Consider the following 15,312-nt stretch of genomic DNA (forward strand, 5'->3'; position numbering starts at 1 on the left):
ATCCTCAATAAATATTTACTGAATGAATGTTAAATGAGGAATAAGAAGAAATTTAGCTCTAAGAAACTAAATGGAAATGCAACAGAGAGAGAACAGATATAGGAAGAAAAAACACATGGAAACAGTTTATGCTTTTCAAATGTTCTGAATAATATTTGGGAATAAAGCTGTTCTTGCTGTATCTACTGCTTCCAGTAAGCTTGAAATATTTCTGCGCTGGTCTCTTCTGCCATAGTGGGGGTGCGAAGAAACGAATTCCCAGCCAGGCTGTCTCATCCTTATCTACTCAAGAGTATGGAAATTTGGGGGAAGCTTGAACCCTGACTCATCTTCTGGAATGTTTTGTGATGAATCAAGTTGGCTTGATTGGCAGCTGTCAAATGTAGAGGGGTCACAGGAAAGGAGGAATTGTGCTGCTATAAATACTGAAAATGTTACCAGGTTAAGCAAAACATCTATTAGTACAATTTTATGGTGGAATATTAAGGAAGGACGGTTTCTTAAAAGCATTAAAATGATTTATATAGATTATTTAAAGAAAAGATAGAAAACATGAGAAAAAAAGAAGCATTATGACAACTCCTAGAGACAATCCCTGTCAACATTTTGGTATACTTCATCCCAAACTTTTCTAGACACACACATCCATTTGTCCTACAAAAACAGATCATATAATACATACTACTCTGTCATCTCCCTTTTACCCAACAGTATTTTTTGAATATTTTTCCATTTCAAGAAGTATATTTCTGCAACATTATTTTTAATGGCTACATGGTCTTGCATCATATGTGTGTATGAAAATATATTTATTTATCGTTCCATTAGGTTGTTTACAGATGGTTGCCATTATAAACAATGCTGTTATGAACATACTGTAGCTGAATTTCTATGTGTATCTTTATTTTATAGAACAACTTTTCTAAATTGGAATTACTGGGACAAAAGTTATTATTTACATTACCAAACTACTTTCTAAAAGATGGTCTCAACTTACATTCCTACCAGCAATGGATGAGAACAGAAGAGTGAGCCCATAAACCTATAATTGTGGTCGTGAGAATTGAGTATATTATTAAATGGGTGTTTAAACTTGACAGCTGTTAGCAGAAAGGGGCACTCAGTATATTATCTTTAAATCCCCCATCCTATGTATTTAATGCTTTATGCTAAAATCGTACATATGAGAGTTTCACATTAGATTTCTTAGAAAAGAATTTAAGATAGATTCACATATTATGCTAAATGGGTTTATTAATATCATGAATTCTGGGGTAAAATCCACGGATGACCCATTGGATATCTAGAATGAGTTCCTCACTCAGGAAAATATATTGAACTCTGCCACTGAGTATCATCGTGCCTTGATACATGGCTGTGGCGAAATATTTGTGCGCATCTTTAATGACTGAATGTTAGACAATTTCCCATTTTTCTAAAAAGAAAACTCAGAAATTTTTTCAGCTAAATTGACGATATTGAACTTTGAATGACACAGATGAAATAATTGTATGTACACTTGTAATATGCAATCTACTAATTTAGACATAAATACTACTTTAAAGCACATTATCCTGAGAAATATTTCTAGAAGTATTGCTTTTTCCCACTCTTAACATTTCATGAAGCAGTTTGGGTCCCACTCCCTCTCCCATACATTCTTGACTTCAGAATGGTGCCACCTTTTCAGGCAGCTGGCCTGTTTTCACCACCTGTCATCTGGAATTCAGTCTGAGTGGTTTGGTGTGCAGGACTTTGTGAAACTGTGTGTGATGCCATAACTGGAAATCTTTTCCCCAGCTATAAAAACCCACTTACTACTTGTGATCTCCAGTAACCACTTACCCTATTACTTTTTTTAGTGGTCTTTAAAATACTTGTTTTCAACAACATCCAGCACTTAGAATTGTTAGGTCACGTCTCCCAAAATAATTACCTACTCAGTATTAAATTCCTTTGCTTCTGTTTTTACCAGTGCTGTCCAGTGAATGACTGCTAAAACTAGCCGAAACTCTCATCACTTGACGTTGTTTCAAGCTAATGCATGTTAACTAAACAGTACTTTGTTCAAAATAAAGTAGTTGAGAGAGTGCCTGGTATTATGAGAGACTTTATAAGTACTTTAGTTTAAAATGCCTCTTTTTCTGAGGGATAATTTTGGGGAAGAAAAATCTCACCTTACATTCTGCCATATGTTATGGTTTAAACAAAAAGAGAAGGGATTCACACAAATCTCTTTTGTGTTCTTATGCAAAGTGACTTGAATATGAAAGCTTTTGTTCACCTATAGGAAATATCTAGAGAATACAGCAGGATTGTAATGCGTTTATCTTGTATAGAAACACTGAAAATAGAAGTTTATAAAGCCTGCTGCTTTGAAAATATTCACACTGGAAGCTTTTAAGAACTACAGCCTCTACCCGATTAAACTTCCTCCCAACCCAAAATCTCATCTACTTTTACTTTAATACAAAAAAAAAAAAGGGCAGGAAATATTTAGAATAGATAGTCTCTTGGGTATCCATAGCCAAAATTTTGGAACTCAAAATGAAAAATTTAGAGAACTGAGTGGCTAGATTTCCCTATAGTGTTACTCCCTCTCTAAGATATATTGTTATATTGTTTCCATTCTTTTATCTTAGTATTTCCAAGAGAATCAGACTAAAAGAACATTTTATAGATTAGGTGGCAGCTATTTGATTGATATGGTTGAAGATAGCATATGGTGTATTCTTTACTTTCAAACTGTTTTGAGTCTTTGTTCTTGCCCACAATAGTAGTATATATAAGAACTATCCAAAAACTTCCCAATGGCACATGTATGTAATACACATCACTTTAAAAAGCAATGAACATTTTGCCAGTGCATTCTTTATTATTTGAAATAAATCAGACTGAGAGATGTAGAGTTTAAAATAAATGGTTATAGAATTTTAATTCTATAAGATCTTACAATTTCATAAGATTATAAATGCTGTTTTAAAATGTTAATTAGAAAATGCATTTGTTTTAATTCATGATACTGAAAATATTGACTGAATTGTGAATTAACACATTTAGGGTTGCAGATGTCATTTTTCATGAGATTTTCTGAATGATGTAATTTTCATATTTCGTATAGCAGTTTGATCAATTTACAGATTTATTTTACATAATTAGTTGGTAGATGAGAATTTCAATTGCTGATATATAACTATTTTTCCATAATATAAAAAAGAAGTTAAAATTCTGAATTATAAATAAAAAAACAAATATTTTGAAGACATCTGGTCCACATCTGTCTGAAATAAGATAATTTAAAACAGTGTAATTAAATGCAAGAAATACTGAAATATTCACACCTTAGGATGTTAAAAAAAAACTCATTTCATCTTAATATGATTTGTTGAATTAGAGATTTTTTCTTTAATTTTAGTGTCCTTTACCCTCTCATTCTGTCATTTACAAAGAAGACTGACAAGCTAAACAAACACAAAATAATCCATGTGTTTCAAAGCCTCTACTAAATGAAAGAATTATCTTTATTATTATTCTTTTATATGTTGCATAACTCCACTCCTAAGTTAATGCTCAGCGGACATAGACCCAGACCTATCCCCTTTTGATGTATTTATAATTCTTCATTCAATTATTTAAAATGAGAGATTAGTGAGAGGGTCTCTAATCTCACTCCCTAAATTGTGCGTGCCTCGTGGGCACAAAGGGACTCAGTAAACGTGAGAGAAAGGTATTCAGACCCATGGAAATGAAAAACATCTTTGGTACATTCTCATAATCAGTAGAGAATCATCCTTTGAAGATTGTTCTTTTAAAAAAATATATGTTAAGTGGAAAATTAACCATTTTAGGAAAAAGGAAAATGTACATTCTATAGTATAACCTTAAGATGTGAAAAACAAGGCAGATTTCTCCTTGAACAAAAGGCCACAAAGCCTTAAAACTTCAGTAAAACTGGGTTTTAATCATAATAGAGAAGTTTGCAGACTTGAAAACAGTCACTGCTGATACTGCAATGTAAGGTTGTAGGGAGAAATCTCTGGATGCCAGAGGCTCCCCTAACCCCCAATAGACCACAAAAAGATTTGCTACTGTGAGAAGTGAAACCGCTTTTCCTGACACATACCCTAAGGTAACACAAGTTATGTTTTGTGTGTTTGTTTCCAGGGAGCATGATAAAGATCCAGAAAGTTTTTTTAAGGTATTAATGCATCTTAAGGACTTAGGACTCAATTTTCACGTCTCTGTCCTTGGAGAAACCTTCACAGATGTCCCAGGTACCTCTTTTGAATTTTCTCATGTATATTTTTATAGATGACATAAGCTCTACAACTGAAGAATTAATTTCCATGTTTCCCTTTGTGAGAAGAATCAAGATGAGCACTGTTAACCAAAAGATTATACGATGGCATTAAAGTCTGATTCAATTAAAAAAAATACTTAAGTAAGCATTCTTTGATTTAAGTTGAGAACGTGAAGTCATCTCTTTTATCAAATATAGTTTATACAATGCATCTTGATGTAAATAAAATATATTGCTTTAGGCATCTTAACACTTAAGGAAAGTGGGAATTTGTAATTGGATGTACAACCTCTTGCCTCTGGGGTCACTGGTTTGAATCCTGCTCACGTTGGCAATGGCTGAAATACATTACCGTCTGTTAGGTGGCCTGTGTAGAGCATTTTGGCATCTAACTTGTAATGGGGACTGGACCACAGTCCATATCACAGTTATCATTGGTCCATGCCTTTTTTATTGAACTGGAGAAAGACAAAAGTGGGAAACTGGTAGTAACAGATCCTGTCATGCTTAATGCCATGTGGAGCCTTTTCAGGGCCATTTCCTTTACCCTTCATCCTCACTGGTCATGTTTGGGTCAGTAAAATGAGCATTCTCAGACTTTTCATAAGTGTTCAAGTATTTGTGTTTTTTTAAGTTTTGGGTGTTCAGTATTGTTTGAAAACCAAATCCACAAGCCATAAAATTTCAAAAATGACCTTTGCCATTGTGCATTGTGACTCCTAAGGACCTCCTAAAGCTTCCTGTCACTTAGCAAGTACTTCTTGAGTCTAGTGCAATGTCAGGAACTGTGTTCAGCCTGTACCTGGGTAGCCTTGTCTCAGGTGGCTCACCTGCCATCTGCAGCTGTGGATACTGACCTGTCTCAGTTCCCCTAAGGCACCTGGCTTCTGTAGACCTTTGCACAATGCCCTTGGGGGCATTTTCTTTCAATATGAAGCTTTGTCGTGGTCTCTCAGCACTCCATACTTTGTCTTCATGGTGCTTACCTCAATGTCAAACTATATGTGTACATTTTTCATTTCACACTTATGCACACGTACATATATACTAGAATATGGGTGCTAGGAGGAGAGGGACTGTGTCTATCTTGTTTGTCGCTATGCTGCAAAGCCCAGTGCGACACCTGACACAATGCTGGAGGTAAGTGACTACTTACTAGATAATGGTTAAAAATAATATAAATTCCCTGCCCTCAAGGGATTCATGGTTTTGTTGAGGAGGGAACACTTGTGCATGTGCATAGGAAACAAAGAGTGAAACATAAGATAATTCCATGTTAGTCATGACACAGGTGACTTAGAGTGTTAATTGAAGGGGTGGCACTTGAATAGCCTGAAAAGAAGAATTAAGTTCTTCCAAAAGGGGAAATGACATGGGCTGAGCACATAGGAGCCAACATTTTAGATACTGGGTTGAAATGAGAGAAAAACTTCAATGATTAGTGCTGTGAGGTCACTAATCTAAACAGAACAGAAGATCCTACATGCAGACCTTAGTAAGTTGATAGGTACATTACACCGGTAGGGTAGGGCCAGAATCTGCAGGATCTTGATAACCAAAGTAGATTAGGTACAGGTAAGGAGTAGGGAGCCTAGATCTTGAGCAGGGAAGAAATGTGATGAAACTTGTTTTTAGGAAGCTCTGTCTAGCAATGATACGTAGGCAGAATCTCTGTAAGCCCCTGGGGTGGTGACCCAAGTGTGATTTCTGTGATGTGGTAGCAGAGGGGTTAGTGAGAGAGAGAGGGCTTGTATGAGAGGGCTGTTCCCAGGAAAACACAGAAAAGAATTTGGTAGACGGATGGCTGTAGGGAAAGAAGGAAAGGAAAACTCTGCTCATTGGCAAAGCTGGTGAGTTCAGTTTTGTTTGTGCCAGTTTTGAGGTGTTTGTGGATGAACTGAGAAAAGAGTCTCAAGGAAATCCCTCCGCGGAGACTTCTGAGCCACTTTTACCACTGGGTGATTTGAAACCACCACTACAAAGAAGCCTAGATTTCTACTCAAAGGGACATATTCTTGGGCTCCCAGCTCTCCCCTCCCACACATTGACCTTGAGCTATTTAGAGCAACATGCACCTCGTGCTCAGCAATGACAGGTCCAGTCTTAGTGCACACTTTGGCTCCACTTCAACGCAGACTTACTGAGCACTGTGAAAAGGGGATTCTACAGTGAAGAGGATGCAGTGTCCCGCTCAGGGCGCTCTGTCCTGGGGAGACACATATATAATTAACAGGTAACTAGGATGCTGAGACATACTTGGGAAGTGCTGTGGAAGCCCACAGGAAGGGATGGCATGTTGTCTATGTACCTGTCTCTGTACTCCAGTCTCGGCTGGGGCTCCTTTCTGCTTCAGCCACGGCTCCATCTCTGTCATTTCAAATATGAATCAACTCCTCACGGCCACAGCACTTCACCTTGCACAGAGGAAGAGCCCAAGCATTGAATGGATGAATGAGCCTGGTAGCTTTCCAGGTTGTGCCCTTGGAAGGCCGCTTTGCTGCTCTCTGCTCCAAAGGTTTCCCAACAGGCCATTCTGTGTAACTTCAGCCATTCTTACAGCCCCTCTGATTTATTTTACAAATACTTATATATATTGCACTTGCTGTATTTGTTCTAAGCTGTTGACAAATATTAGCTCTTTAACTCTTTGTAACCATCCTGTTCTGTATTACTGTCTCCATTTTTTCCCAGGTGGAGAAACTGAGGCACAGAGAATTTAAGCAAGGCCACACACAGCTAGGTAGTGCTTTAACCACTATGCTGTGCTGCCTTTTCATGTTCTTGTTTTCTGACTCAACTGCTTCTCTAACTTTAAACATTAATGTTTTCCCCAGTTCACCATCCAGCACCCCTGTTCTCTTAACTAGCTCTCCCACAGAAACGGTCGCCTAGCAGGCAGGCATTTCTTTGGCTGTTGTCTCTTCTTGGTACTATATTAGCAAATCTAAAGCTCAGATCTTAAAACCAACTTATATACCATGTGATACCAGCCAAAAGAATTGTACTCAACACTGTTAACATTTATAGGGAAGTGGTTTTCTTGTAAATAACTGCAATAATAATTATTACTGTGCTTTTAGTAGCTACCATTAATTGAAAGTTTGCTTCTTTCCTGGTCCTTTCTGTGATTGTTTCATGTAATATTCATGATAATCCCAATGAAGTAGGCATTATTATCCCATTTAATGGGTAGAGGAACTGAGTCTGAAAGCTTAAGTCACTTTGATGATTCTGCCTGTGAGTCAAGATTTTCTCTTTCACATACAAGCCTAGATAGATTAGAAAACCAAGAAAAGTTTAATATATGACAGCAGGACCATTAATTACTCTTTATCCAGCCTCATTCTCTGTCCCTCTCTGCAGAAGTCTTGGGGAAAAGTAGCCACCGGGAGTGATAGCATTAGTGCCAGCAAGTTTTACTGCCCTTTTTGATGAAGCAAACAATCAGTATTAAATTTCTTTTGAAAATTCTAAAACTATACTACAGCAACTCTGTAGAGTGTCCATACTGTTGATTATTTTTGAGTAAAAATTATATTGTTATAAGGTTTTTATCATCTTTTTTTGGAAAGTGCATTAGAATTCAGATTATCAGTTATACATTATGGCTCTATAGTTTATAGCTCTTTTGTGTCATCCTTTCATTTTGCAAAAGAGGAGAGGTATCTAGAGAGTCAGTGACTTTCACAGGGCCTCTGAGCTGGGCACAGTGGGTCAACAGGAAGTAGACAGTGGTGAGGTTAGGAGTAAACCTGGGAGTTGGTTCTTCTCATCCCTCATCAGTGCTATATTTGTTCAGTAAAGGTTTTCTAAATATCTTCTTTGTACCAAGCACTGTGTTAAACATTTAGGATGAAAGGGTGAATAAAGTGGGCATGTTCTATGACATTTGGAACTTTTAGTCCCACTTCAGTGCTTTATTCATTACTTACTAGAACATTCCTTAAAAATGCTGGAACTGACATTTCTTGAACACTTAGCATGTGCCAGGCACTATTCTAAGCCTTTTATGCATTGCCTTGTTTAGTCTCTGTGCAATAGCCCTGAGTTAGGCACTGTTGGAATTACCATTTATAGCTGAGAAAAATGAGGCACAGGGAGGTTAAGTCACTTGCCTGAGACCACCCACCCAGTCAATTAGGAAGCCACAAATGAAACCTCGTCACTCCACCTCCAAGGCTAATGCTGAGCCTATGCTCTACCTGGAAATCTCTGAAATCATCCCTGTTTTACAGGTAAGAAAGCAGGAGATGATAATGGGGGAAAATTTCTGGCCATTCATGTGAAATCATTTCCATTTTCTCTGGTAGTCTCTTTGTAAATGGAAAGTTAAACACACATACACACACACACATACGCACCCCTCAAATTCATTTCCTAAATATCTCCCTCCCTTAGATGGTAAAGTGGATTCCCTCTTCTTTCTTCTGTTTATCTTCATCACAAGAAAGGTGTCAAAAGCAATGCAAAATGAAAAAGATCCCAAATAACACTTGGAACATATTTAGTGTTCAATAACTATTATTTGAATGAATGAAAAAGTGAGTTTGGCATAATAGAATAGCACAATTTACATACCTTATTAGGTATATAGAAACCCACTGGAACAATTTTTGAATACTAAAGAGAATGAAAGTAGAGTTTTCAGGACAGACCCTGAGACCATGCAAGTTTAGGTGGTTTTGTATCATATTTTCTATTTTAATATAGATGATCTTAATTTAATGTAATCTTTTTGTTCTTCATCTTTGAGTTCTTACATTAGAGTAAGCTGGGTTATGCTAACGTAACAGACAACTTTAAAATTTCAGTGGCTTAAAACACATAAGATTCATGCTCTATGTTTACTGCAGATGACCAGGAGTGTTCTGCTCATTATTGTCACTTAGAGGCCCAAAACTCACAGAGAGACTCAAGCACCCACTATCTCAAACATGACCAATGACCATAGCAGAAGGAAAAGAAAGCTCAGGAGGTTCTCTCATCAGCAATTAAATGCTCTGGCCTAGACATGACATGAGGTCCCATTCAACTCTTTGGACAGAACTTGTTGCAAGCCACTGCCCAACAATAAAGAGGGCCAGGAAATGCAATGCTGCTTTGTTCCCGGAATGCAGGAGAACAGAAGTATTTGGTGAACTGCACTAATGATCACTACAGCTCTTTAATATACATCCTGGTCTGTGGCTCATCAGAGAAAAAAATGTAGCCTAGCCAAGGTACCTACCTTAATCTGAGTGAGGCAATCCCAGATGAGTGAAGCACTCTTAACAAATATGACAGTGCAATAGTCCCCCCTTATCCACGATTTCACTTTCGATGGTTTCAGTTACCCACGGTCAAATGTAGTCCAAAAAGAAGCGAGTATAATACAACAAGATATTCTGAGAGAGAAAGAGAACACTGCACATAACTTATATTACAGTATATTGTTATAATTGTTATATGTCATTATTAGTTATTGTTGTTAATCTCTTACTGTGGCTAATTTATAAATTAAAGTTTATCCTAGGTACGAGGGCTATCTGAAAAGTATTCAGCCATAATTTTGATAATTTTTCATATTACATGGCTGGATACTTTCTGGACAGCCCTTATATGTGTGTTATCTGAGTCTATTTTATGTTGCTGTAATTAAATACCTGAGACTGGGTAATTTCAAAGAAAAGAAATTTATGTCATACAGTTCTGAAGGCTGGAAAGTCCAGGGTCTAGATTCTGCATCTGGCAAGAGCCTTTTTTTTTTTTTTTTTTTTTTAAGGCTTGAGGATGCTTTATTGAAAAGGAAAACCTCTTTCTTTTGAGTTGCCTGATTACCCATCTTACTTTTTTATTGTCCTGTATGACAAAACTCTTCCGGTTCCAGTGCCCTCTAGGCAAGGGCCTTCTTGCTGGCGGGGACTTCTGCGAGTCCGGAGGCAGTGCGGGACATCACGGGGTACATGCCAAACTGGCTTTTATAACAGACTCACTCTCCTGATAACTAGCCCACTCCAAGATAACCTATTAATCCGTTAACTCATTAATCCACTAACCCATGAATCACCTCTTAAAGCCTCCTATCTCTTAATACTGGTACACTAGGGATGTTCAACATGAGTTTCAGAGAGGACCAACATTCACACTGTATCATACATATAGGAAAAAACACTGTATATATAGGGTTCAGTACTATCGACAGTTTCAGGCATCTAGTGGGGGTCTTGGAATTTATCCCCCACGGATAAGGGGGACTACTATATTGCCTGCAGTATTCTTGCAGGAAGCAATCCAGCTGGTATCTGAAGACATATCTAGCAACTGTGTCCTGTAGGGCTGAGCAGATATGAAGTAGAGGGGTCTCTGTAGAAATGGAGTTCATTATCACTGACACGTGACTTGGCATTTTGAAAAGCTTCTAGTGGTTGTCAGCCTGGGTGGTTCCCCCCACCTTCCCCCTGGGGACATTTGGCAATGTCCAGAGACATTTTTCGTTGTCAAGATTGTTGGGCAAGGGGATGGTGCTCCTGGCATCCAGTAGGTAGAAGCCAGGGTGCTGCTAGACATCCTGCAATGCACAGGACAGCCTCCACAAGAAAGAATTATCCAACCTAAAATGTCAGTAGTGTCCAGATTGAGAAATTCTGATTTGTAGGAATTAAAGTCAGCAAACCAGGTTTAAGACTGGGTCCTGTAGCTTTCTAGGTTAACCTCAGTTAATCCATCCATGCACTGAAAAGGAGATGGGTAAGGGAAATAATAATAAAACCACCTGCCCTATCCACTTCAGTGAGTTATAATGAGGATTTCAGCACAATTAGATAATTTGAGGGAAAGTGCTTTCTAAACTACTATGCAGATTTTATTATAAGACTCATGGACTGACTTCCCTTCAGAGTTTGTATATGGAGTGAGCTTTTAATGCATTTAGGATCCAAAGGATACATTAATGATGCTATACCTTAAAAGTTCATTTTATTTTTATTCAGAAAATTAAAAGGTCATTCTGCTACATAAAGCATTTGCATAAGACTCCATGTTACAAATGAACCAAAAAGCCTAGAAGCTCCTCAATGCAAATATTTGAGTTTTGGCCAGTTCTCATGATAAGGTCACACTGTTAGCCCTTGAGATGCTTAAAAAAAAAAAAAAAAAGCGAAGTACTTGAAATATCAAATCAATGGAATGTGTTTTGTATACTTAATAATTTCCCACAAATGGTAATTATAAACAAAATATTCTTTTCTGTGAACAAAGCCTTACATGAGGTTTCTTCTTTCCATACTGCAGGCACGGTGGGAGGAGTTTTAGCTTTAGACATGAGGGCAGCCAGAAAAGGTTGCAAGGAAACTAAAATCTGAACTATGGTTTTGGCAGATAGAAGTCTTTCTGGTTCACCTTTAATTTGAGGTTAAGAACAGTATGTGCAAAGCTTCTGGTTAGTATCTGGCATGACAATGGTTATTACTGTGATCTTGGCATATTTCTGATTCTTAGCTCTGGAGTCAAATGTTGGATAATTATATAACATTTCCCTCCCCTCCCATCTCCTCCTTCACTAAACTCCCAGCTACTATCTCATTTTCAGCAGAGTAGCTGCACTAAGGGGGAAATACTAGAAAGGTTCTAGGAACACAAATAACTTATATCTCAGTAATATAAAGGTTTAAAATTTTGCTACAAAGAGAGCTCAGCAGAAGGAAATCTATTAATATATTATCAATATTGAGTTATAAGACTATATTGAGATGAAGTAAATATACTAGTAAAATTAAATGAACTCATTCTCTCGAGACTATACTATTACCTAAACCTATTTCTTTTCCTTGTAATTTTTTTTAATTTTATCACTATTCATTCCCCTAACATAGAATTATTTATTGAGTTTCTGTTGTGGTCTGGCACCATGTAAAGTATTGTGGGTGTCACAAGAAGAAGACATGGTTCCTTCCCTCTAGAATCTTACTGATTGGGAAACAAAATTGTTTATGAAATTGCATTTTATTGTAATATATCCTTGTTTGTATTGTAACATTTTAAATAATTCTGAATATATTTCATAATGCTTACGAGCAACCCTAACAGCAGTGTAGTGATTTAGATGATCAAACAAGTACTACCATCCCCAAATTATAGCTGAGTCTCCCAGTACTTTGCTCAAATAAAGTAAACAACAAAACATAATGGGAAAAGTAAGGAAGATTCAAATAAATGTAGACATATAAGCTCTTGACAAAAGAATAAATGCTATAATAGAAATGACATTATCTCTTAAGATAATTTATGAATTTAACAAGGTTCCAATTAAGATACCAGAATTTTGCTTTATGTATCTTCACAAAGCAGTTCTAAAATCCAAACAAAATAAATAAATGAATGAGCAAACTATCAAAGAAATCACTTACAAAGGAACCATGAAGGAAAATATGTGCTACCAGATTCAGAACATGTATGAGGTGAAAACTTTTAAAGGAGTGCATTACAGAGTCAAAAACATGAAAGCAGAAAAATGGACAGAAATGAAGAATTCAGAAATAAACCCAACTGTTTTTTATATATATGAGATATATATGATATATATATAAAATATCTGACAAGCTTAGGATAATAAAATTTAATAACATACTTATCCTAGCTCAAGAATATAATATTTTTAGTGGAAATAAGAAATGGAGTAAGATAAATAACTTCTATAAAAGCAAAAAAACAAATTTTATATATATTTATGTGTTTAAAATATATATAAATAGAGAATATATGCTTCATTTCTTGTATGAGTATATTTGGACATAAAAGAAATGAAGCATATATTCTAAATATATATTATAGGTAAAGGTTTGCAGCAGCATCAACACTTTATTATAATAAAGTACAGTAATCTACTGAATTCTTACTCTGTGCCAAGCCAGGGCTAGGCTTTTACTCTGGTATCTTATTTTATATCATGACAGTCCCCTCAGTGAGTATAAGTACTCTCCCCTATGTATGGGTGAGGGTCCTAAGGCTTTAGTTAAATAACTTGCCCAAGGTCACACAGCTAATAAGCAAAAGAGATGATGACATCAGAAGAAATAAATACTAAAGCAAATTTTAGGAAAAAAATCTTTAATTTTACCAGTAATGGAATACAGGTAAATCCAAAGAATTTGTTAATAGGAGAGAGCAGTTGCATTGACCAAAGCAATAAAAGTAAAGACATATTGTAACTAAGACTAGCCAACCTGTGGGGCAACATCTACATGTCTGGTGATGGCAATGTAAATTATTTTTCCTGAGCCATATGAATGACTGTACCCTTGGCTTGACTCAGTAATTTCATCCCAGAGACTGTATGCCGTGGAAATAATTCCAAGAAAGAAAAAACAGATGACAAAAGTTATCTTTCCCTCATTTCCTTCTCTACTACCCCATAGTCAGCAGGTCACTCAGATCCTATTCTTTCTTGATCCTGTGCCTCACTCTGTTTCTCTGGCCTCATTTCCTGCTCTTATCCTTATCTGCTGGGACTTTGACTCCTACAAAGGCTTCAGATTGGTGTCCTAAATTTGGGACACTTTGATATTCAATTCCTCCATCCTTCATTTTCAGGGTTCTTTCTAAACCCAGAGCATCTAAGAAGAGAGTCATCATAGTATAGCAATCGGTATCTGTCTCATAGATTTTCTGCTGAGTGAACCTAAATTTCCTTTGTAGCAAGTGAAGCTCTTCAAAATCTGACCCCAGCCTAATTCCTCATGAATTCTAGTTCTTTTTGCCATTTCTTGAATACATCTGTGCTGTTACTCCCTCCATGTCTTTTGTTATTTGTTGCTTAAATTCCTCTCCCCTCTCCCCCCAACATAAACACACTCATACCCTTTCTCCACCTGGCAAAATTCCAACTCTAATGTTGCTTCTTGTCCTATACCTTATGTTTCCCTTCCCTTCCTTATTGCTTCATAGCACCCATGCTCATTCCATCAGTTACAAAGCACATGTCAGACTGCACAATGATCACTTGTCACTTGGCTGACATAATGGGGCCATAGTGTAACTGACCAGAAGACACTTTGTAGGTGAAGAGTACAACTTGCGAAACGGAGGAGTCAGCAGCACTCCTAGTTAGAAGGCCAGGCTACCCTGGCCCAGCTTTCACTGATAGCCTGACAAGGGCAAGGTTCCCATTCAGTACCTGTGAAGCTCTCCTTCCCTTTTTCTCCTGATGCCCTTCCCTCCCACATGTTCAGGAGAATCCTGAGTAACTGATAATAACTCACTCTTTTCCTCAGTGTGTCCGTGAGAATCAGTCTTTTTCCTATGGTCATTCCCAGGCGTGCCATCTCTGGGCTTAAAGTCTACTCCTGCAGCTTCTATAAGTGAAATGTTTGTCATTTCTACTGAAACCAGCAGATTCCATGCAACTCTTAAGGCAAGATTATTTATCCATCCTATTGGGAGAAGACCATGAAGATAATATGTTCCAGAATACAACTCCCAAAACATCTCTCAAGAAATTGTTCTCAAAAGTTATAACTCTGAAAACATTACTGGGGAAAAATGCTCTTTCATTTTCATAAACTGTCCTCAAAGTTTATGAGAAATGTGTCCTTGGGAAAGACACAAGGAAATTAATTAATTAAGGAAAAGATCAAGACAGAATTTTAGAACAGACTCTAGTTTTGAAAGCTTCTAAAAGCCTAAATGAGTTAGGGCTGATAGGAAATCTTAGAATGTAGCTGTTATACATAGCTTTGAATTCCTATAGTTGTACATGGTCATGATTTGTAGTGTGGTATGGTCAAGATAATATTTTCCCCAATAAAGGACTATGGTGGAAGGCCTGCCTGTTTTAACATTTCTATTTCCTGCAATGCCTATCAGAGCAGGAATCTGTGACAGAAAGCAGCACAACAGAGAGTGAATATCTGGATCCAACTAGTGAGCTTTTCCAGCTATATTTCTCCTTGCCTAAATTGTTACATTTGTAAAATGGAAACCATCACAGTTATATGCTGCAGCGGAATGCACACTATCCTGGAATTTATAAGGCTCGA

The 15,312-nt window shown here is 37.0% G+C and overlaps 1 protein-coding gene across 1 annotated transcript in view; it reads left to right on the forward strand.

Annotated features, from left to right (window-relative positions):
• Positions 1-15,312, forward strand: part of GTDC1 (glycosyltransferase like domain containing 1) — a 246,997-nt gene that overhangs the window by 216,649 nt on the left and 15,036 nt on the right. The window contains 1 exon segment of the mRNA XM_045559431.1: positions 4,165-4,274. Within this exon segment, the coding sequence (XP_045415387.1) occupies positions 4,165-4,274 (110 nt within the window).

Source organism: Lemur catta, chromosome 8 (genome assembly GCF_020740605.2).
Source record: "Lemur catta isolate mLemCat1 chromosome 8, mLemCat1.pri, whole genome shotgun sequence".
NCBI lineage: Eukaryota > Metazoa > Chordata > Mammalia > Primates > Lemuridae > Lemur > Lemur catta.